Below are 23,727 nucleotides of genomic sequence, written 5' to 3'. Positions count from 1 at the left end.
CTCTCCATGTCAAACTTCTGCTCATTGCTGCCAGTTCACATTCTCTCTTTCTATATCTCACTCTCAGTTTACCCTGAACCTCAACTCTGTCTCTGAACTTCATTAATTCGTTTCTACATCTCAGATAGATTATCCTTGATATCTCAAGTACAACATGGCTACTGTATATTACGTAAGGCAAACAATCCCTGTTATCACAACCGTGGCCGTTTCTATTTCTCCAGCTGCTCTGCATGCATGAAGCTGTTGCTAATACAGCCTGTTGACTTCAGTGAGGCTTGCTTCATCAGTCCCTGTGGTCTCATTTCCATTCATAATCTGGACTACGCTTCTGTCACTCCCCTGCTGTTCAACAATGTCACATGTTATGTCTTTAGCATGTTACCCAATACCCAAAATATGCAAATAGGTAGCAATGAATGTATTCACTATTAAATCTTTTACGGAAGTGTGAAACTGTTCACAGTCGTAGCCTAGGTGGTGTTGAGTTCTTCTACATGAATGTGTGTGTGCGCGTGCATTTATTATTATATTTTTTTCAAGTAGTATAATTTAAGGGTCAATGTCTGTTTTATTATAACAATTGAGTGGTTTCTGCAAATATTCTGTTTGAGTGACCTGGTATGAAATCTCTGTCATCAACTCGCCATTTTTATCTAAATGCAGTGAGACGACCACCAAGCTCTCAAAGTAATCTGTTAGATGTTACTTTCATGAAGCATACAGCCTGTAAAATCATTTTTACAAACTGTTAATTTTTAAGTAAAAACTGCCCTAAAATATTCTTTGGAGATTAACGTGAAACTTGAGTTCAGCTAACACATGAAAAATGTGAAAGTGAGAATGATTAGCTATTGCTTAGGTATGCATTATGGTAATATATTTCCCTTTAGTGCCATCCTTACATTTCTAAGTAATGTTAGGTACAATAAAGAGCATTAATAGTTAATAGTATATTCCCAAAATAAGTGGTTCTCAACCAGGGGCACACTAGGGTGCCTCAGCAAACGCAAACATCGAAGGGGTCTGCAGGATGATTCATTTAGATGAAATAATATTACATACAATTCAAATAATAATAATATTAATAATACAATAGAATGCAAATTAATAAAATATATAAAAAGGAAACTTTTTTGTTATTAACGAACAGAATACTTTAAAACATTAACAAAACAAAAAAATAATTAGATAATTTGAAAATAATTGAAACGTGGGGTTTCTGTTAATAAAAAAAAGATTACTGATGATTTCATTTGATTGAGGACATCGCCGCTATGTGGGCACTGCGCGCTGTAGCATCACTGTACGATGATGAAAGAAGTAGTTAGGAAAGAAAATATCACTGGATACTTGTCATCTCTTCATAACTCAAAGGCTCGTATAGTTTAACAGGACACCCGAGGGCCACAAATGTTAATAGCACATAGCAGCCCTTGCTGTCAAAATCACTGACAGAAACTCTTAAGGGCGACGTCACCAAAACGATAACATTATTTGTTTGCGCATATATATAATATTAATATACCAGATTTTCACATCACAATCTAGAGTCATACACTTCGATGCTTCCATTGTATGTCTGCTATTCAAAATCACATAAAAATCATTGTTAAGATTGTAGTTCCCATGGCTCATGAATATTCAAATGTCTGAACGCGCATGGGGGCGCGGTCCGTCCGGCTGCGGGGAAACGGAAGCGGAAGTGCCGCCATCTCCTCTTGCTAGTCGAGCAACGGCAGGGTCGGTTCAGACGTTATTTACGACAGTAGCGCTATTGTATTAGTATAAGCGGCTGTATGACACGTTATTTGTTTAAATGACGAGCACGACTCGAAGGGCGATAGCTGTGAAGGAAACCGCGGTGGGCGTCACTCTGTCACGCACTCAGGCTCGCCTCTTTATGAGTTGAGCTAGCATAGCGCGGCGCTCGAGTCTCTAAATGAGCTTTTTTTTATTTATAGCGCCGTGACAGAGGCAACAGGGCGTCCATTTACTCCCGTCTTCACTGATAATAAACGCTTTCTTTTGCTCGGCTGATGTCTGGTCGTGTTTGAGAGGAAAGACAGAAACTCAGCGGTAAGTAGCCTCAGCTAGCTGATCTCTAGTACACTTGGCAGGGATCTCTTTCTGTCAGTTTGGAGCGCAGAGGGCTTGTTCCGTGCTGAAGTTACTCCAGAAGAGTTCTTTAACTGCTGGGAATGAATGCGGTTTCATTTGTTAGCTGGGTGGAGGTGTAGAGAGAGGGGTGTGCTGTTGTCTGATAGCCCTCACTGTCTTCTGCTCGGACAAAGATAAACAACACGCCGCTTTAAGAGATCTGATGCTGATCCGATTCGCCAACTGTCAGATTTCATGCTCATTTCCAAGCAGAAGTTGTCATTGAGATGTTCATAGAATGTTGTTTATCATCTCATCGACTTTTCTTTGAAAACCACCTGTTGACCCCTGATTTTACTGTTTTGAATGGAGGTAGAAGTTAAAGGTCTCATTTACAACATTTCATTCAGATTTTGTACTTTGCTCCTGAATCCTGAAGGCGGCTGCGAGACTGTTATCAGGTCAAAGCTTTTACAACAGTTCTGCATTTTGATACACCCTATCAACTGCTAGCCTACTTATTGCCTGTTCTTCCTGGATTGACCGAAGCTTAGAAGAACATTTTTAGTATATTTGCCTTTAATGTAGTCAATGTAGTATGTTAGATTATTAATATGACGAGCAAGTCATGTTAGCAGCTTCCTTATACCTGTGTTTAATTTAATGTTAACCATGTAAACGTGACATAATAAATAGTAGTGAAATAATAGTCAGAAACTATTTATTTATTTTTAAATGGAGCTGTATATTTTAGACAGAATATGTATGTATTTTATGTTCTTTGGTACACCAGGGTTTTATGGCTCATGTGTGATATAGTGAGAATATGGAGCTGACATTCAAGTAGGGACAAAACATGCTTATTTTATTTAAAGGCCCAAAAATATAACTGAACAAAAGTATGCAATTTGGTCCAGATGTTGTGTATATGGACAACATGTAAGATTAAATTCTGATAGCTTGTAACATATATCGATGAGATTTTTATAACACTATAACAGACTACTTACGTAAATTGCATATTTTATCAATCTATGTTCTCTAATATTATGTTTTAGTAAGATGGTATTTCCATGCTTAGATGTTATGTTTTGCACATCACAGCAGGTGTTGAGCTTCAGCTTTGTTGTAGTTTCTCTAGGCCTACACCTAGCTGATGTTACAGATGAGCAATGTACAGTGCCTTCAGGCATGGTCTGCTATTACTGCATTTTCTCTATTGTCAAAAAGCAGAATTGTATGTCTTTTGTGTTTTTAAGCCTCCAGAGTGCTGCACCAGCTTCCATCCCTGTATGCTGTACCTCCCGTCTAAATCTCTGTTCTTCTCGTAGTTATTTCACCCCACATCTGTGCTTCTGGGCCCTCATGTGGCCGCTCTGCGGAGGTTTGGAGCAGTGGACAGGCTGAACACTGAGAGACCCTGACCTGAGCGCACGCGCAGAGAGAGAGAGCGACACTCCCAGGTATAGTACACTTCACACACACTTCCTGGAGCCAGACTCACACGTCATCAGATGCTCTTGTGTTCACAGGACTTGTAGGTTGGGGAATTCCTGGTGCTGCGCTCTCATGGTTACAGAGGGTGCACGGTACTGGGGATATTATGCTAGATTGGGTCTTTTTTTAATCGATAGAGAGATGAATGGTATTTGAATAGCAGCCAAAGCATTTCCTTTTTGTATTCTGATAAACGTCCTGTTGGTACCTCCTGGTCATTCTTAGATATTTCCGTCTCAGAGCTGATACACTCCCTTTTGAAAAATGTGTAGCCTTTGTTTGCCTTTGTACCTGTCCATATTAGTGTTTTATTGACTTTGCTTTACAATGTCCCAGATTTTGCAGAACCTGATAGCCAGCCTGTTGCCATGTCGACATCATCGCTGCGGCGACAAATGAAGAACATTGTTCACAATTTCTCAGAGGCAGAGATAAAGGTTAGACTTTTACCGTCGTAACCCAGCTTTCATTTTCTCTGTTCTTCTTTTCACATTCTTTTTCATCTTAGCCTTGAAACAGTCTTCTTATTCAAGTCTTTTAGTTCCTGAATAAATGTTTTGTACTTCTGCTTAATTTTTTTCCCGATTGAATGAAGCTGTTAGCAGTCATACAAAAGATTCAGGAATTCATTCGTTTTCATCAGTAATTTCAGTTAAGGCTGAAAAACTTGTGGCCAGAAATGCTGAACACATAATCTTAAACAAAATTTGTTAAGAAATCTCATCACTTACGATTTTTTTGCATAGAATTCCTGCCTAAATAGTAAGAGTGCGTCACAAGGTTGGTCAGTGAAATGAAGTTATGGTTGGTGCAGGGTTTGAAAACGGAAAAAAAAGTTCAATCGGTTCACTCCGAGCAGAATCTATATTTTAACGTTCGGTTTAACGTTTTAACATTATATTTTAAAAGTCGCGGCTCACGTCACGTTTTATTAGCCTTATTACTTTCTGAAATAACGAAGGCTAAAATGCCTGTAGTCTAAAGAAAAATGTTTACCAACCTTATTGAAACTGTTATTAGTTTATCTCTAAAACAAATCCTCTAAAGTTTATGCTATAAAAACATCAATCCAAAAACAAATTAATTTAACCTGAAGATGATGCCTACCTCTCTCATTCAGCATGAATCCAAATGTTTCCATGTTCCCGATGTATTTGGATGCTAAAATTTTATTTAATATGTAGTGTTTGTACTATCAATATTATTATTTAAAATAATCTTGTCAGTGAATGGTTAATCATCGGTTAAGGAGCGTCGGTTGGGACAAATAACCGAAATTAACATTCACAGTAATGTCACAGTGCAAAGAATATAGAATAGTTAGGCTTCTGTATAATATGTAACGCTGTATATGCGTCCGAAAGTCGGACTCCAAATTTCATCCTAAGAATTATTTTGAGGTTAATATAGCAAATGAAAACTGTTCAGCTTCCGGGAAATTTGAGAAGCTCCGCTAGGCTAGTTTAGTTCCCCTAAGAAGCTATAGCAATATTAACGACAAACCAAAACGAATTAATTTAGGCTAAAACGAAAAACATTGGGTCTCTCAGAAAAAAATCATTTGTTTCCATATTCGCGATTTATTTGAATGAGAAATGATTATAAAAAAATACCTATTAAAGCCTAATGTTTTTAAACATTTGTGTCTGCATAATCATCTTTTTTTTCTCTAAAAAACATATATATATATATATATATATATATATAACAGATTTTTAATCGGTCAAAATTAGCTGATACAATTTGCTGCATTCATGCGCACTCAGAAACCGGTGACTGTGAACCGCGCTTGTACGAGCTTTTGTCATGGTTGAATCTTTCTTAGACATTTCCAAATGTCGAAATTGGGTTGCGCATCTATCTGTGCATGATGGTGTCCAGTGCCTCCGGCGAGCGGAGCTTCTCAAAGCTGGAATAATCAAAGGAGAGCTGCGGTCCTAAGTTGGGCAGGAAAGACAGCATGCTGGCGCTTGAGTGTCGAATGCACATGACCCAACGCCGAGAAAATAGGCCCTTTTTGCGCTGCAGTATCTCAGGCCCAATTTGGTCTTAATGCTGCCCAGAAGGTGGTGCATTGCCATTGAGAATTGCCCATGATGAGTTCACAGCTGAGCAGACATTTCTCTTGCTGGCTTCAGAGTCACATTTGCATAGGTACTGCTGGAATTCGTGATTGGTTGACAGCAAATTTCAAATATTAAATGGAACGATAAAATAACGTTATTAACCGGTTAATGGCCATTTCAAAGATTCGATTCTGTTCGGAACTATAAAATGTTATTTTATTTCTGTTTCTTGTTCTGTTCCTGTCAATTTTGTTCGTTTCCAGTTTTCGTTTTCGTTCTTTGAACCGGTTCAGAGTTGTGGTTTGGAGTATCATACTGCTGGACCACTCTAGTCTATACTCTTTCTGTAGTATAATAGTACAGTATATTTTGCACAGTCTGTTGTTTTTATGTGCCTAGATTATGATGATAACCACTATATTGTCTAAAATAAGCAGTATAACAGACCATAATGCAATGCTCTGACTTTCAATTTCTAGTGCTGTAAATGAACCGGAAGCAATAACTACTTTAGTGTTATATGGTACAATGGCAGTTCTTAACCTGTTGTTTATTTCTAATTTTTATTCTATTTTTCATTTATTATTTTAAATTCTTCCTTTTTTTTACTTGACAACACCAGCTGAATAAACAGTGTTATGCGGCCATGTAGCACACTTATGTTTAAAGTTGCATAGAGTATAGTTTCACACACTTTTTACACATTATTCTGTAAGAATGAAGAGACACTTCCCCTTAGTAAATTTCATTGAATTCTTTTTTCTCAAGGTTAGGGAAGCAACCTCTAATGACCCATGGGGTCCCTCTAGCTCTCTGATGTCAGAGATTGCTGACCTGACATACAATGTAGTGGCCTTCTCAGAGATTATGAGCATGGTCTGGAAGAGACTCAATGACCATGGGAAGAACTGGAGACATGTATATAAAGTAAGTTTGACAGTTTTACCCTCACTAGAGGCAGATGTGGTATATGAAGCTATAAACACAATCTGATCGTATTTTTACTCCCGCTCTTTCTCAGGCTATGACTCTGATGGAGTATCTGATAAAGACGGGTTCCGAGAGAGTGGCACAGCAATGCAGGGAAAACATCTATGCCGTTCAGACTCTTAAAGATTTCCAGTACATTGACAGAGATGGCAAGGACCAGGTATACAAAAGCAAGAAGTTATATTTATACACGCATGCAATTCTAACATGTTATCTCTCTTTCAATAATGAAATAAAAGGAGGCTCTCAGTGTTAGTTTTGAAGTGTCCTTCATGATGTTAGTAATGGTTCTCAAATGTGTTTCACAAACTACAGCAATCTCTCGCTCAAGGTCTCGCAGTCAATTCAAACGCCATGACTTTCAATCAAGGTCTTTCTCCCACTCACATTTAAACCACAAAAACTTCAGCCTAAGTGGTTTTATTTTATTTCAGTCACCCTAATAACACGTTTGTCACGTGCACTACCTCAAACTCGACGACATGTAGTTCAGGTTGTTAAATGATTCATTCTGATGCTGGACTATTAAACATATTAGAATTGCACACATGCTTTGTGCAAAACACAGTTCGTTCGTTTGTAATATTACATGTTGTGTGCATGTTTCAGGGTGTGAATGTACGGGAAAAGGCCAAGCAGCTGGTGACTTTGCTAAAAGACGAGGAGAGGCTACGAGAGGAGAGGATCCATGCTCTCAAGACCAAAGAGAAGATGGCACAGACTAGCAGTGGTAAGAGCTAGAAGTGCTTTGCAGTAGGGGGGCTCATGAAGGGGTCAGGGCGGACACTCAAATGAATGTCAGCACCCTTTTAAAAACACTCTGAGTGCACTTCACAGCTTTGGCCAAGTATGGATGTTGGCAAGCTTTTTGCTCTGGAAGCAATTTTAGGGACCGATACTCCACCATCTATTGATGCATCATAATGGCTGTCATTTGACTCCTCCCTTAGCATCTTCGGCCCCTTCTGCTCCTGCTTTAGGGGGAGGACTGCACTCGGGAGCAGACCCTGAGCAGGCGTGGCCCCAGAGCACTGGAGAGGAGGACCTACAGCTCCAGCTGGCACTAGCCATGAGCAAGGAAGAGGCGGAGCAGGTAAAGTCTCTCAGCCAATCAGCGATCAGGTTTTCAGGCTGCAGGTAAAGTGTACTACTGAGATGGTTCAGAGACAGAGGAAGATGAATAGTTGTTCTACCAGAAATGGAAAGAGCTTTGTTGGCATACTTAATGTGAAATTGGATTTAATGTGGAGTCAGCTGGTCATATGCAGAATAAACCCTGAGGTGGTGATCTGATCTTAATCTTGTGAAAATGAAATACTAACTGTACATTATCGTGCTTATTACATGGAATTAAATAAACAAATTGAATTTAAATTTAGGTTTTTTTATGTAAAGAAAGATGAGACCATGCTGCAAGGTAGCACAGGAAATTGTTTGCCTGAGACAGTGTTCAGTTTTATACTTTAGTGGCCAATTATATAAACATATTTGACAGCAAAATGTAATCTGTTCCAAATAAAGTATTCCAGATAGTCCTGTGATAGATTGCTCTAATGGACTGTGAATTGTGAAATACATTTACTGATTTTAGAACATGCTAGTGAATTACAAGTTGTATTTTAACTGTGATATCCCGATCAGAGCTCAACAGTAAAGTGTTTTTTTTTTTTTTTGGCTAAATCTGATTCGTAGTTCAGATTGCCGTTGCAAAACTGGCATGCAACAGTTTTTTATATTAGTATTGCCATCAATATTACATTTTTTATATTAATATTTATTCTGTTTTTTTGTTTTTGTTTTTTTCTTTACAATAAATTATATTAGTAATAATTCTATAATAATAAAAATAATAAAACCATAAGTATTCAGAGTAAAAAATATTTAAGTTAGCAACGTATAAAAAGGCATGTAGAAAAATGTAAGAGATGTGCACCAGTAAGTCAAGTGACAGTTCTGTCAACTGGCTCAACGCTCTCGCACTGGCCCCTGGCCGTTCTTACTGTTGAGCTCTGCTTATAATATCAATCTTTATAGCTCCCTGAATCTGCTTTCTTCCCTAACTCCCATCATAGAATAGAAATGTGGTCTGTTTCTCTAGAAATGTAGAATAACACACATTAAACATTTGGCCCGTCCTCTGCACAGTTTCTGCACATTTCCCCCCTCACTCCTTCACTCACATCTGTCCTCACCCTGCCCCCCCTCCTTCAGACTAGCAATGACCCTCTGGAAGATGCAGATCTCCGCTACGCACTCACAGTCAGCCAGGAGACTCACCAAAAGGTCAGGGAGCAAAAATTCATCCAGGTTACAGTGGATGAACTCTTCCTTTGCTATCCTCTTCCCTTCCAAATCACAAATCAGCCTGAAAATAATGTATGCTTAAGAATGATCATGGAACAATTGAAATGTCTAAGAAGTACCTAGTAAGTGCTTTTAAAAAGGTTAAAATAAATCCTGTTAGTGTGTGTTGAGCTTACCTGTTGTTCATAATTTCTGTTGTTTGAAGACTTCTGAACAAATTTTTCCCTTTTGCATGATTAAAACAATGAGTAATTCCGAAAGTACCTATAATTCTCAGTAATTGTTCATTCTTTGTAATTCCATCAGAGCTTATCAATGAAATGTCAGAGTAGATGAACCGCCCACTACTTTCAAGTCTTGTTGATTTGTGCCTAACTGAAGCCATGAAGCACAACTCTGAAGCTGGTGAGACATTGGAGTCAGGTTGCTACAGTTCAGTAGACTCCATTTCCCATCAGCCCACAGAACTTGGTTCACTGTGATGATGTGACGGTGGTGTGTGATTGGCAGGAGGAGCGTCTGCGCAGGGGAGACGACCTGAGGCTGCAGATGGCCATCGAGGAGAGTAAGAGGGAGAAAGCCAAGCCCGAGGAGGTGTGTGATTGTGTACGATTGTGTCGGCAAGAGTTCATGCTTGACGAGTTGTTGTTCTTTTAGGATGAGAGCGTGAAGTGTACACATGGTAGTGTGTCGTGTTACCGAGGGTTGTGTGTTTGTGTACCTGCCTCTCACTCTCCAAGAGTTACCTGCTCTGTCTGTGTCTCTCACCCTGCGTACGCGCTTTAGCACAGCGATGCGTGTCAGCTTGTTTCACTTCCTCTAGTGTTTCTTCCTTTTAGCTATTTCGCCAAACTAGCTATTATTGAACCACTTGCAAGTGTAAGTGTCTGTCCTCTCTGTACAAACAAGCTTCCCTCTCACTCTTTTGCTTTCTCGCGCACTCCTTTCGAAATGAGGACGTTCTTACTGACATGTCTCTCTCTCAGTCGTCTCTGATGGAGTTGAGTGCTGTAGATCCATGGGGGGCCCCTGCAACGGGCTCCGCAGCACCCTCTCCTCCTCCCGCTTTGGCTCCTGCATCTACTGCTGGGCCATGGGGCCCTGCAGACCCGTGGGGAGCCGCTTCCCCCGCTTCTCCTCCAAGTGCTGACCCCTGGGGAGGTGCACCAACAACCGTAGCCCCAGATCCATGGGGTGACTCGTCCTCTAGAGGAAACTCTGACCCCTGGGCATCAACAGGTAAGAGTATCGAGGATGTGTCCTCCCTGTGTCTTCAGTGTCTTTACCCTGGCTTTTCCTCTCTATTCATGGTGTCCTCTGATCCTTGATCTCTCTTTGTATCCCCTCCAGCTGTGACCCCTCCAAGTGCAGACCCTTGGGCTGCCTCAGTGGCTCCGGCCCCTACCCCGCTCTCAGGGTCAACCGATCCCTGGGCAGCGGAAGGAGCCGCCCCTGCCACTGACGGTCTGACCTCTGATCCCTGGAGTGGCTCATTTAAACAAACTAATGGCACAGGTATACTTGCACATGTAAATGCACAGATGCACTTATCATAGGGGTGTCCAATTCTGAAGTGAAGCGATGTGTTTGTGTAAGAATAATATTCATATTTAGGACTAGAAACCATAATCTGTAGTTTTTGCTAACTGTCATAAGCGTGTAGCTTATTCCCACTGGAGTTTACGCTATGCTATGCTACATTTTCTGCTGGAACAACACTCATGAGCACACGTACAACAGCTGGAGATTACGATTTAAATATGGATATTTTTCTTACACAAACGCTTTGCTTCAGAAGGCCTTTATCTATCCCTCAGAGCTGTGTGGAGCACTTTTTATGACAGATGGATGCACTTTTGAATCCAACCAATCCAAACCTGCCCTACCAACACAAACAGTTCGTGTTTGACAAAAAAAAAAAAAAAAAAAAAAGTGTACATCTCTATATTTAATGAAAAAGTAAAAACTAAACTAATCTTTTCTTTCACAAAACAGCATTTCAAATGTGTTTTTCCCATTTTATTTTACAGAGTATTTGAAGTCTATTTATTTCCCTATTAGTTCAGATTCCCCATTCACTGCCATTTATAAATGAGTCAGTTTTAAAGACCAGGTCCTATGTTGTTTTTTTTTAAAGTGTCCTAATATAATGTTGGAGTCCCCTACAACAGGTTTAAATGCATCTAAGATCAGAAAACACTGTAATTTTCCCAGAATTTACATTTATACAGAGCGCCAACCTCTTGAAACCAACAAGGAAGTGACTAAAACTGTAATTCAAACTGTCCGCTTGAGGTTGGCTGCAAAAGGGAGTCAGTCCCATAGGCTCTCCATGTTAAAATGCCCGACTTTACAGCAGAAAAAAACATATTTTCAGCCTGGTGCAAAAAAAGATTTTTGTCTATATAGCTAATTTTGCCCTTTATGACAACTGTGAGGGCGGTGAATTTTTTTATAACTCATCCATTTAAATTTAAATATTAAAGGGTTAGTTCACCCAATAATCAAAATTATGTCATTAATAACTCGCCCTAATGTCGTTCCAAACCAGTGAGACATGTTCGGAACATAGTTTAAGATATTTTAGATTTAGTCCGAGAGTCGAGAGCTCTCAGTCCCTCCATTGAAACTGTGTGTACAGTATACTGTCCATGTCCAGAAAGGTAAGAAAAACATCATCAAAGTAGTCCATGTGACATCAGAGGGTCCGTAAAAAATTTTTGAAGCATCAAAAATACATTTTGGTCCAAAAATAGCAAAAACTACGACTTTATTCAGCATTGTCTTCTCTTCCGTGTCTGTTGTGAGAGAGTTCAAAACAAAGCAGTTTGTGATATCCGGTTCACGAACGAATCATTCGATGTAACCGGATTTTCTTGAACCAGTTCAACAAATTGAACTGAATCGTTTTAAACGGTTCAAAAGATTAAACACAAACCACCCGAAGTGACCCAAATTGCATTATAATATAAACCATTAATTGAATATAAAAGCACAAAAACTGTGAATCTGGGACATATATCTATAATGGAAAACACTCTGCAGTGGTCGCACCACATGATATTTTCAAATTCAGTCAAAAATTACAAGCACAGAATCTTCCATCTAAACAAAACAAGCTAGCTTCCCATGAAAGGTCACTTAAAAAGTCATAAAATAAACGCTTGTAGAAATAACTTAATATTCTTTTTTCTTTTTTTTTTTTTTTTTTTGAGGTCATACCACAATATCCAGGTGTGGTAACTACATACCAGCCATTAAAATGGTTCCAGATTTGAAAGAGAGTTACAAACCTGCTTGATGCTTCTATGGGTGTTTGGCAAATTGTTATGATGCAACTTCCTATCTTTCAATGGATTTCAACATAAACATACCAACATGGTAGTGATATGGACATGATATTTCATAAAATGAAGATTATTGGACAAAGTTTGAATATTATGAAAGAAATATAAATACAAACGCTTTGCAATTTTATACAGGATTACAAAACACTTTGGAAATCATGCAAAATAGTGCAGAAAATTAATCTGAATAAATTTAGTGTAATTTCAAAGATGTTTTCAAAAAAACAGTTAATGGCCAGGTAGTCGCACAACTTGTTTTGACACATTAAATAAGAGAAATACTAATAACTAATGTTTTTTGAAATTTTAAAGTTGGTACATATGTGGGAGAGGTAGTATTTGCATATAGCATCTTTATGCATTTAAACCAATATTAACTAAATCAGACAAAAAATTATAACGTCACGTCATTGATCCAGTGGGTAAAATAAGTATTGAACACGTCAACATTTTTCTTAGTAAATATATTTCTGAAGGTGCTGTTGACATAAAATTTTCACCAGATGTTGGTAACAACCCAGGTAATCAAAACAAATAAGTTCAAAAATTAAGTTTAATATAAAATGGAATGACCCAGGGAAAAAGTATTGAACACGCTTACTGAAATTTATTTGATGCATAGTACAAAAGCCTTGATGACAGCTTCAAGACACCTCCTGTATGGAGAATCTAGTTGCATGCTTTGCTCAGGTGTGATTTTGGCCCATTCTTCCACATGGTCTACAAATCTTGAAGGTTCTGTGGGCCTCTTCTATGAACTCTGATCAGTAGTTCTCTCCATAGATTTTCTATTGAATTCAAGTCAGGTGATTGGCTGGGTCATTCTAGCAGCTTTACTTTCTCTGAAACCAATTGAGAGTTTTCTTGGCATCCTTAAACTGTACATTTTCACTATCTATGAGAAACAACAAGATCAGAAGCAATTCATTTCCAATGGAGAGTACATTGCAGATATATTAGTTGTTAACCTGTATGGTGCATCCCAAAATAAATACCGCTAAGTGCTTGTCTAATAATATGGTATTGGTATTATTGGTCAGTAATTTTAAAGGATCACTTGGACAGCAATCCTTTTTCTTTGTTAGACATTCACAGATCGTATTGTTCAACCATTTACGTCTTATTCTTTTCCACACACACACAGCAGATCCAGAGAGAAGAGGCTCCTCAGTGATGGGAGGTGATGGTGGAGGCAGCACAGGCTCTCCAGTTCCCTTTGACCTTTCATCGCTCAGTTCCTCCTTACCTGTTCGAAAAACGCCAGAGTCATTTTTGGGTCCCAATGCTGCACTCGTGGATTTGGACTCACTAGTATCATCAAAACCCAAACCTAAACAACCACCACCGCCAAGCATCTCCTCCACATCTCACAACCCCTTCCTACAGACACAGGGTGTGTATTTAAAACAACCCACGTTTCAAGAGAAATCTTGTTTTGTTTATCCCTCTAACATTAGTTTTCTCCTTTAACTTTAGGTCCCTCCTCAACAGGGATGGGAGTTACCCCAGGCAGTAACATTTCCAGTAGAGGGGTGTCTCCATCGCCACCTTCTGCATCTAATCCTTTTGGCACGACCTCGATGGCATCCATCTCCCCTCAACCTTCTTCACTCGGTCTGAGCCAGCTCCGTACAAGCCCCATCCCCCAGAATCCTATGCTGTGTCACATGCCTCCACCAGCAGTGGGAATGGTTCAGCCAGGGATGGGCATGCCAGGAATGGGGGTCCCTATGGTGGCCCCTGGTATGGGCATGGGAATGGTACAGTCCAGCCAAATGGGCATGCCTTTTGGTGGAATATCCCCCATGGGTCCCACAGGAAATCCCTTGCTGATGGGCCCTGGTGGCCCCACGCAGCCTGCACTGATTTTGGGCGGGCCATCAGGGGTGGGCGGAGTGATGGGAACAGGAGGATCTATGGGAGGTGGAACGACAGGCACAAGCACCAATCCTTTCCTTCTTTGAGAGATTTCACTAATACCACGTGCCCCTTCAACTAAATCCAACCAATCCAAACCTGCCCTACCAACACAAACAGTTCGTGTTTGACAAAAAAAAAAAAAAAAAGTGTACATCTCTATATTTAATGAAAAAGTAAAAACTAAAATGTTTTCTTTCACAAAACAGCATTTCAAATTTTTTTTTTTTTCATTTTATTTTACAGAGTATTTGAAGTCTATTTATTTCCCTATTAGTTCAGATTTTTCTTTAACAGACATGGATGATTGGTGGGTTCATTCAATGAATGCAGGCTGTTAATATTGTTATATTACTAGGATGATTGTTATTGTTCAGAAACATGAAGATAAGGGAGGAGGAAAACAAGCCACTAATGGACTCAATCATATACCCCTTTCTCCCCCTTTCATTGAGCTGTTGACCCTCTGATGAAAGAGTGCATGAAGGATGACTGTGACAGGCTCGCCCTGTGCAGACTGAGAAGAATTTAGCTGTTTTATTCACAACTCTAGTAAAAAAAAAAATCATTTGATAGATGTATTACTTTTAATTTAATGTGTAATCTTGTGTAATTTATTTTAATCATATGTCTTTGACTCCTGGGATCGATTAAACCAAGAAAAATCGCACTGGAAATCGCCATTGAAACAGATGCTTGCTTGGTCTTCTTCAACCACCTGCAAAATTTCAGTCCACGTCAAGTGGTCCACATGAAGAGATGTTGTGTGTGTGTGTGTGTGTGTGACAGAGAGAGAGAGAGCATGTATAATGTGTCCATTGTTTTCACTCGGTCCTCTGCTGTTCTTCTGATGGGGTTTTATCAGGATAGTCTCACTTTCAGCACTCTTCACTTGTTATAAAGGTCCTTTTCACACATTTATTTTTGCAGTTGTAAGAATCAAAGCATTAATTCGACACCTATTCAAATGAGAATCAGCCTGTCTTTGCATTTCACTTGAGCACATTTTTTCCTTGAACATTTACACAGAAAGTGGGAAAGTGTTAACGCTTCTGAAACTGAAAAAGAAAGTTACCTGAATGATTATGTGAAATCATATAAAATTGGGGACTGAATGACATGATCCATGCTGTTATTCTTTATTTACTTTCAATTAATTATTTTATATATATATATATATATATATAAATATATAAAATATGAACATTTTAGAGATATTTCTCTAATGTTGGCGATGGTCAAAAGTCGTGTGGTATTGACTGTGAACATTCACAATTAAGAAATAAATTAAAAAATTCACAAAAAAATTGTCTAATCTTTTTTTCTTTCTTTGGCATTTGTTTGCTTTTAAATGGCAATTAAAATAAAAGACATTGGACAGGTCTTTTTTTTTTATTTAATTTTTTTTATTTAAGACAGAAGACGATGGCTCCCTAAGGGGATTTGCCATGTGACAGTAATAATATAAAGCAATAAATGTAATAATAGATTTCAGTCAAAATACACCCATTTGTCATGCCATAATATAACTCAGTGTACTGTTAAACTGCATTTATTCTCCAACAAATTGTTAGTGTACATGCAATTTGCTGAAAAAGTGCAATGTAATATTGTCTTTGGTCAAAAAGTTATTTTAATAGATATTAAATTGACTAAAGTTTCAGGAAAGCCTCTATCAACATTCAGCAAAAACTGAGCCATTGTCAATTGGCTAAGGTTTGGGAAGTGCTAATGCTATTTACATTGTAATACGCTGATGTAAAAAGCAGCCATGTGTGGATCTATCCACCCCAACCTTCAAGGTCTGGAGCAGTTCAGGAACATACAAGAAAAATATTTTGCATTGCAATTTTTGGTTAACCTCACAATTTGGTGCTGGCTATTTTATTCTCCAGCACTTTAACATGCAGTTGATTATAGCAGCACCACTTTGCCATATCAAAGGAAACAAACAGCTGAAAGATGATATTGTTACGATGGTGCTGCTTTTGTTCCACATGTAAATGAAACAAGATGAATGAAGTAGCCTCACCTCATTTTTGACAGATACTCATGCCTTTTGTCAATAATTGGCTCAAGTTTTCTTTACAGTGCATTTATCTGCCAACAAAATCATTCAATCAAAGAATCCCAGTCGAAATCATCCTGGATTTCCTCACTGTTGACTTTCTTCAACTGTGGACGTCCTGTGGGGGTCAGGGGTTGAGTTTGAAGTGCTGTATTAGGACAATGGGTAAAAAAAAAACACAGTTAAAACATTCTCCAAAACAATATCTTGATGTTCTACAGAAGTCATGGAATGGTTTGAAACTACACTGGGTAATCAAATGACAGAACTTTCATTTTTGGGTGAGCTATCCCTTCAAGTTTAGATGCACAGTGGTCCTGTAAGGATTTAAGGGATCTGTTGACATACCATTAGGAGACAGAGGGTGGCTCGTGGTGGGCTGCAGTCCCAGGGATCTTTGTGCTGGCTGGTTCTGGGTGTGAGGAGTCAGGGTTCTCCTGGCACTTTGGAGTGGAGATCCACCAGTGCCAGAAGGGAGCTGAGAGGAGTAGATTAGTGGAGAGGGTTGAGTTAAACTAGCCAGGCTGGGAGGGTTAGTGGACACCATATTTATAGGAGGAGGGGCCATTTGTCCAAAAGAGGAGGGGCCACCAGAAGATGAGTTAATGAGACCCTTCTGAGTGAAGAAACGATTGAGTGAATCACAGAGTGAGGTGAAGAGCGTTGAATCCAATGCCCAGTCACAGAGCTCAGCCTGCCGCATGCTCTCTACCAGGTCTGCAGGAGAACAACATAGACAGAAACAATTCATTTCAGGTATGTACAGTAGTTTTCTAGTATTTTTGAAAATGCATTCATAAATTAACAAACCTTTAAGCAACATTACACACAGATTATTCACAGAATTTTTCCTTTTAATGAGCTGGTCCAAAAAATGCAACCATGCTTAATTCAGCAAAATAAATATTTAGGTAAATAAGTCAAATTGATTAAATTACAGGGTTCCCAAACTTAATGACCAATGAATTTCTGAGATTTTTCCATCACTAGGTTCTGTCATTCAGAAACATGGCTTTTTATACCACTGCTATGCTGATGACATTCAACTCTACCGATCTTCCATCCTGAAGACTTATGATTAATGACCAGCTGACTTTCTCAGACCACACTGCTAAAACTGCCTGGTCCTGAAGATTTGCTTTATTCAACATCAAGAAGATCAGGGCCTTTCTTTCGGAACATGCTTCACAACTCCTTGTTCAAGCTCTTGTTCTGTCCAGGCTGGACTATTGCAGTGCTCTCTTGGCAGGTCTTCCAGCCAATTCTATCAAACCTTTACAATTAATCCAGAATGCGGCAGCAAGATTAATTTTTAATGAGCCAAAATAAATGTACATTACATCTGTTTATCAATTTGCACTGGCTACCAATAGCTGCTCACATAAAATTCAAGGCATTAATGTTTGCCTACAAAACCACCATTGGCTCTGCAGCCCTTTACCTAAATTCCTTACTTCAGATTATATGCCCTCTAAAAGCTTGCGTTCTGCAAGTGAACGTCGCTTGATTGCGCCATCCCAAAGAGGCACAAAATCACTTTCACAGACTTTTAAATGAAATGTTGCCCAACTCAATCTGAGCAGCTGAGTCCTTAGCCATCTTCAAGAATCGGCTTAAAACACATCTCTTCCATCTTTATTTGACCCTCTAACTTTGGCACATTCTATTCTAATTTTATTCTGAAAAAAACCTTGCCCTTTTAGACTTGCACTCTATTCATTTACTTGTTCATTTGCTTGTTTTCTTTAAAAAAAATCATTACTAGAGTCCAGTGCTCAAGAAACATTTATTATTGTGACAGTTGTGCTGCTTAATGTTTTTGTTTGCTTATTACATTTGAACTATTATATAATGTAAAATAGAGGTTTTCCAGGGCGGTGCAAACCCTGGAGATTAATTAAAGTGTTTAGTCTAAATGCACGAGTTTTAATATTATAAGTTAACAAATCATACATCCTTATAACTATGTATTTTAAAAAATACATGAATAGTTTCAGAAATTACCTATGTTTTGTTTGTTGCATGTAGTTTAGCAATTTTCTACCAAATGGTTGCATGACTGTTTTTAGTTTGAGGAATAAGAAGATTGCAAGTTACAGTTTCAAAATAGCTTCCCAAGAGTGGAAAATACTGCTTCTGGATGCACAAATTCCAAAATGGTTACTTTTGAAACTAAAATGTAACTCCAGAGCGGAAAGTGAAAGCATGTAGATTACAGCGGAGTACTGACCAGGATGACTGGTGAGATCAATGTTAGCCCAGTCCAGACTACTAGCAATTCTGAAACTCTCTCTCAAAGAGTCAGCGTTGCTGAACCAGTCTGCAGGAACAGCTGAAAGAGAGAGAGAGAGAGAAAGAGAGGATAAGGACACTCGTATCCATCAACACATCACTCCTGAGCAGTTATACTCACCATTACTGTGCAGCAGCTTGTCAGGCTCAGTGTTGGAGTTTGCATGAATGTTAGAGTTCTGATGTGGGTTTAGGTTGTGGATAAAACTACAGTTAGTATTGGGTGTATTTGGGTTGAAGTTGCCATTGGTATTGAGGTTTGGGTTTAGAGTAGGGTTGGGGTTGGTGTACTGGCTCATATTAGGGTTTGGACAGGGGCAGGGGGAGAGAGGAGGCAGGGTTGGTGTGTGGAGCGGTGCACTGTCATGGGTTATTCCAAGTAAATTGGTAACATCCGCTATGAGAGAGAGAGAGAGAATGTGTATCATCAAACACAACTAAACTGACACATCTTACACTGACTTGATTCTGAATCAAAATAAATGATAAGCCAAAAGGAAAAGAGTGGCCTAATAGATTTCCTTACATTGTGAGGTGACTCTCTCACTCACAGAGCGACAGAGGGACTGGAAGGAATTGTACAGATCTGGTAAGTTCAAATCAGCAAAGGAAAATCGTAGAGAGGGATCAGCATGAGGGTTCGAAGGAAGAGATGTAGGAACTGGGATACTTGGACGTTGCTGTGGAAATTGAATAAGCAGAGAATCATTTGAGAATTATTTAGATAAACAATGTTACATACTACTTAAAAGAATAGTTCAGCCAAAAATGAAAGTTCTGACATCATTTACTCATCCTCACACCCAAACTCCGACTTATTTTCTTTCATGAAGCACAGTTCAAATTTGAAGGGATAGTTCACCCACAAATGAACATTTTGTCATTAATTTCTCGCCATCATGTTATTCCAAACCTGCATAGGATTCTTTCTTCTGTTGCACACAAAAGACAATGCGCAAATGAAATAAAACAGACATAGCCAGTTAATTTCCATTATGAACAACACAATCTACCAGAAATTAAATGATCACAGCCATGTCAAGAGCAAATTGGGTTAAGACATGTTTATGTGTAGCGTCTGAAAGGGAAATTCCTACAAATGCATAATGTCAGCTAAAAAAGTAATTTTTTTAACTAAAAAGTCTGTGACAGCAATTTTTGTTCTGCATGCCTTTGGTGAATCTTGACAGTATTTTACATTTTTTTTTAAAGAGGGTTTGTGCTTGCACAAGCTATTAGTAAACTGGTGCTAGCTCCTAAGTTGACATCTTTAGAATATGACACCTCTATATGATATCAATATTAATATTAATGGCATCTAAGCACCCTTTTTGTAGTTCGTCCATCTTTAAAGTTGACACATATGTGGTCAATGTATAGTATAGATTTTAAATACCATAGATAAAAGTAATACCATACAGGTTTGGACTTTGGAAGGACATGATGGGGAGAAAATGATAACAGAATTTAAATTTTAACTATTCCTTTGAGATGATGCATGCATTTAAATTCACTATAAATGATGAAGTCTACCAGTCACTAGCTTTCTTTTGTTTACCACACACTCTCATTTCCTCTTTTCTTAGACCTCAAGCATTGCTATAAGAGGATCTTAATCCTTGACAGAAATAGAAAAGCAGAAGAAATGACTTTGAACCTTGCAAGGAGGGGGAGAGAACGTGCTTTTGCTGTCTGGCTGAGGTGGGAGGGGCTCTGCTTGACTGACAGGCACTTGGGCCTCTGAGAATGGAGCCTGAAAGAGAGACGGTGGTGAGTGAAATACTGATCTCACAGATGGGATGAAAATACTTCATGTGTCATACTCTTACCTCCTCCTCTTTAGGATAAGGACGTTTGACTGCCCTTGGTTGAGCCGAGTCAGGCGGCACATCCATCGTCCAGTATGAGCCCTAAAACAGGTGATTATTTCAGCTTCAGTATTAGTAAGTGGATTTGAGAGTGTTATAACAGTAGTTAGTAGCATGAGATAATATTTACTATTTAAAATGAATAAACCTTAGATATATAATAAAATAATTTGGCTACATCACCTTCCCTGGGTCGCTCTGTGGTCGAGGAACTTTCCGGAAACATTTATTGAGGGACAGATTGTGTCGAATTGAGTTCTAAGAGACAAAACAGAAATGTGTCTGTGCATACAAATGGTTATGACATGCATTACTATGCAAAGATTTGGGGTCAGTAAGCTTTACTGGTAAGCTGGTAACACTTTACTTAAAGACTTTATGTATAATCCACTTGAAAGGGTTATTAAAGGGTAAATAAACATTATTATTATTTATAATGTGTGTTGAAATACATTACATCTTATCGTAAATACTTATAACCAAATATATAATGCATAGTGTAACGATGAATTGATAAGTGTTATAATGTATTAACTATGGTTACAATTGTTCATGAGATTGTACAATGCATTATAAGGTGCATTACAGAACATTATTAATGCATTTAAACTACCTTATTAATAATGCATAATTAATGCATTATACATAAAGGCTTTAAATAAAGTGTTACCAGTTTTTTTTTTTTTTTTTAAGAATACTTTTATTCAGCAAGGATGTATTAAATGAATAAAAAATGCAGTAAAAACACTCATTTTACAAAATATTTCTATTGCTGTTCTTTTGAACTCGCTATTTGTCAGAATCTTGAAAAATGCATTATGGTTTCCACAAAAATATTAAGCAGCACGACTGTTTCCAACATTAATAACAATAAGAAAGTGTCTTGAGCAGCAAATCAGCATATTAGAATCATTTCTGAAGAACACTGAAGACTGGAGTAATGACTGCTGAAAATTTGGCTTTGCCATCACAAGAATATATAACGTTTTATGATTGATTTGAATCATTTCCTAAAATCTGTTTTTAAACATGTCCAGATTCCTCAGATAATAAGCACCACTTCCAGTTAAACAGCATCACATATCAGTACGCTTTATTCATGAAGTAGAAGAGATTGCATCACATTTCCTGTAAAGTATCACTACGCACCCACAAAGTGTCATTGTAGTTCTGTTATAAATCAGTTTGATGAATCATATACAAATTTTAAGTACGCAATAATAAAAAGCAGTCTGTTAATTTTGACACCTTTTGACGGTAGGATATGAAGCAATACAAGCTCCCCAGAAATTCAAGTCAATGTTATATCCATCAAAGGAGAAACTGAGCCACTGGACAGAAGAAGAGGCATGTTTACTTGCTCCATGGGCTCAGTGAGAATCATTCAGGGCTCTGAAATCCAACAACTTTCAAGGTCAATAGTCCTTCAAAAGGGCCAAGATCCCAACAATATTAAACACACACACACACAACATTGTATGCTGAAAAATTATGAAATGTTAAATTTAAATGCTTAATATCTACAATGAAATAAAAATGATCAGTTCTCTAAATGACTAAGAAACACATTTTCCTCATACCTTTGATATACATCTTATTCATTATTGAATGTTTTTAGTGTAGTATTTTTATATTGTGATTCATTAAATTATTAGTTCATAAATATAATTGCTATTTTTGGAGGAGTCGAAAACATTCATAAGTTTTGAGGGGTTGCACCACATGATATTTTACAACCTGAACTAACCTTGCCTTTCCAAAAAGACAAGATGGTCAAATTATTTAATATTTAAAAATGGAAAATAATATATATTAAATATTATGCCATAAAGTTTTATTTCAAGCTTTTCTTTCCATTAATGAGGCTTTTCTCTCTCTCTGTATTGTGATACCAGGAAGGTTGTATTATCCTGACATGTTTAACTCTGTGATTGACCCCAATATACAAAAGACCTGCTTTCAGCTACATTTATATTCCACAGCAGTTTCTTTCTAGACTTGTTTATTAAATCAATAAAGGAAAATCCAATCCACAGACAAATCTACACCACATGCACAACTCTGCCTCAATGCATTATTTAGCACAGGGAAGTGGTCATGTAGTGGTCTGGCCTTTACCTTCCATCCTCTTCCTGCTCTGCTGTAATACGGAAATGTATTGCTGATCCATGTGTAAATATCATTCAAACTCAGCTTCATTTCCGGAGCAGAACTTATCGCCATGGCTATCAGAGTGGCGTAGCTGTGAGGTGGTTTCACTTTGGAACTGGATCCAGGGGACGGTGTAGGTATGGGAGGGATGTCCTTCTCTCTTCCTCGTTCTTTTTTCCGCTCCACTCTTTCTTTCCCTGATCGCAAAGTGCTGATTCCCAGCTGAGGAAGCCAGTCAATGCTGGTCAAACTAGAGTCCAGTTCAGAAGTCATGCTGAAGGGGAGATCTGAGGTGCAGACAAAACAAAACATTATGTAACACTGTGTTAACCCATGCAGTCCAGCTAAACTGTGAAACCAAGTCCACAATGCCATACGCTGTTGCAAGACAATATGATGCAAAAGTGTGTAGTAGTCCCAATCTTAATTTAAAAGCCATTAAGTAGTGTTTTGACAAACAAACATATCCTTAAAGCATCAGAGTTACTGCACACTGTTATGGATCAAATGTTGGATACACTTTTAGGTCTATTAAACATAGATTATAATAGGCTATAAAAATAGCCTATTATAAGAGATTAATATGTGTGTCTAGAATAAAAGATGAGTGAAAACATACCTCTGTTTTGTCAAAGGGCCACAGGCTTCACGCTGTGTTAATTTTTAATGCTGTCATCTGTTGCACAGAAGCATCTGAAGGTTTTCCGCGAACGCTTGTTTATCCTCCTTCTTTCTTGTCTTGTGTTTATCGCTGCATTCATTCGCGACCCGAAGCGCCCAAGTTAACACGTTTTATGTGAAATTTCTGTTTGGAAGTAGAAAAAACTGTCGGAAAAAGTTCTTCCCTTTCTTTCTCTTCCCCCCTCCCGTTCTGCCTGTGTTGAACGTCACACACTCCACCCTCGTTTGACATTTGAGAAGTGACATTGTGTTTCTCCTCCTCTCTCTCGTTATCTCCTCCTCTCATGGCTGCGCTTCTAGCGTTTTACTGTTGAGTAAGTTCCTGTTTCTCGGCTGAAATAGGAGAGGAGAGCAGTGAAGCAGCAGGCGGGAACCCGCTGTAATAATTTCCATTCAGATTTTCTTGGTCCTATGACACAGTGATCTTTGCATCCTGGTGGATTTCA

At 38.5% G+C, this 23,727-nt stretch overlaps 2 protein-coding genes across 4 annotated transcripts; one reads left to right on the top strand and one right to left on the bottom strand.

The window, feature by feature from the left end:
• The first annotated feature begins 1,678 nt into the window (after positions 1-1,678).
• Positions 1,679-15,344, top strand: epn1a (epsin 1a). Of its 3 annotated transcripts, none has more exons than XM_052579113.1 (13): positions 1,679-2,079; positions 3,432-3,563; positions 3,934-4,034; positions 6,432-6,590; positions 6,685-6,813; positions 7,263-7,383; positions 7,604-7,746; positions 8,865-8,936; positions 9,468-9,551; positions 9,944-10,196; positions 10,308-10,472; positions 13,449-13,697; positions 13,781-15,344. In XM_052579113.1, the coding sequence occupies exons 3-13, from the start codon at positions 3,966-3,968 to the stop codon at positions 14,266-14,268; spliced, it is 1,932 nt and encodes a 643-aa protein (XP_052435073.1). In that variant the 5' UTR covers positions 1,679-2,079; positions 3,432-3,563; positions 3,934-3,965; the 3' UTR covers positions 14,269-15,344. The 3 variants fall into 3 exon arrangements, with proteins under 3 accessions (XP_052435073.1, XP_052435074.1, XP_052435075.1); XM_052579114.1 differs by having other exon boundaries at positions 13,452-13,697; positions 13,781-14,427; XM_052579115.1 differs by lacking the exon at positions 8,865-8,936 and having other exon boundaries at positions 1,680-2,079.
• A 50-nt stretch (positions 15,345-15,394) lies between these two features.
• Positions 15,395-23,468, bottom strand: foxj2 (forkhead box J2). The gene is made up of 10 exons (XM_052579116.1): positions 23,220-23,468; positions 22,568-22,887; positions 20,633-20,707; positions 20,411-20,491; positions 20,239-20,334; positions 19,108-19,261; positions 18,703-18,978; positions 18,520-18,621; positions 16,638-17,006; positions 15,395-16,437 (listed from the first exon to the last, which is right to left on the bottom strand). The coding sequence occupies exons 2-10, from the start codon at positions 22,871-22,873 to the stop codon at positions 16,334-16,336; spliced, it is 1,563 nt and encodes a 520-aa protein (XP_052435076.1). The 5' UTR covers positions 22,874-22,887; positions 23,220-23,468; the 3' UTR covers positions 15,395-16,333.
• Between the last annotated feature and the right edge of the window lie 259 nt (positions 23,469-23,727).

Source organism: Carassius gibelio, chromosome B16 (genome assembly GCF_023724105.1).
Source record: "Carassius gibelio isolate Cgi1373 ecotype wild population from Czech Republic chromosome B16, carGib1.2-hapl.c, whole genome shotgun sequence".
In the NCBI taxonomy this organism is placed as follows: Eukaryota; Metazoa; Chordata; class Actinopteri; order Cypriniformes; family Cyprinidae; genus Carassius; species Carassius gibelio.
The sequence above is the reverse complement of the archived record's forward strand: the minus strand, read 5'-3'. Positions and strand labels throughout refer to the sequence as shown.

Coding starts and splice junctions, on each gene's coding strand:
- epn1a (XM_052579113.1), top strand. CDS start 3,966: ATGTCGACATCATCGCTGCGGCGACAAATGAAGAACATTGTTCACAAT. Junction 8,937..9,467: donor GCCAGGAGACTCACCAAAAG/GTCAGGGAGCAA, acceptor TGTGATTGGCAG/GAGGAGCGTCTGCGCAGGGG. Junction 13,698..13,780: donor CCCCTTCCTACAGACACAGG/GTGTGTATTTAA, acceptor CTTTAACTTTAG/GTCCCTCCTCAACAGGGATG.
- foxj2 (XM_052579116.1), bottom strand. CDS start 22,873: ATGACTTCTGAACTGGACTCTAGTTTGACCAGCATTGACTGGCTTCCT. Junction 20,492..20,632: donor CACAGAGCGACCCAGGGAAG/GTGATGTAGCCA, acceptor CACCTGTTTTAG/GGCTCATACTGGACGATGGA. Junction 19,262..20,238: donor TCTCTCCCCCTCCTTGCAAG/GTTCAAAGTCAT, acceptor CAATTTCCACAG/CAACGTCCAAGTATCCCAGT.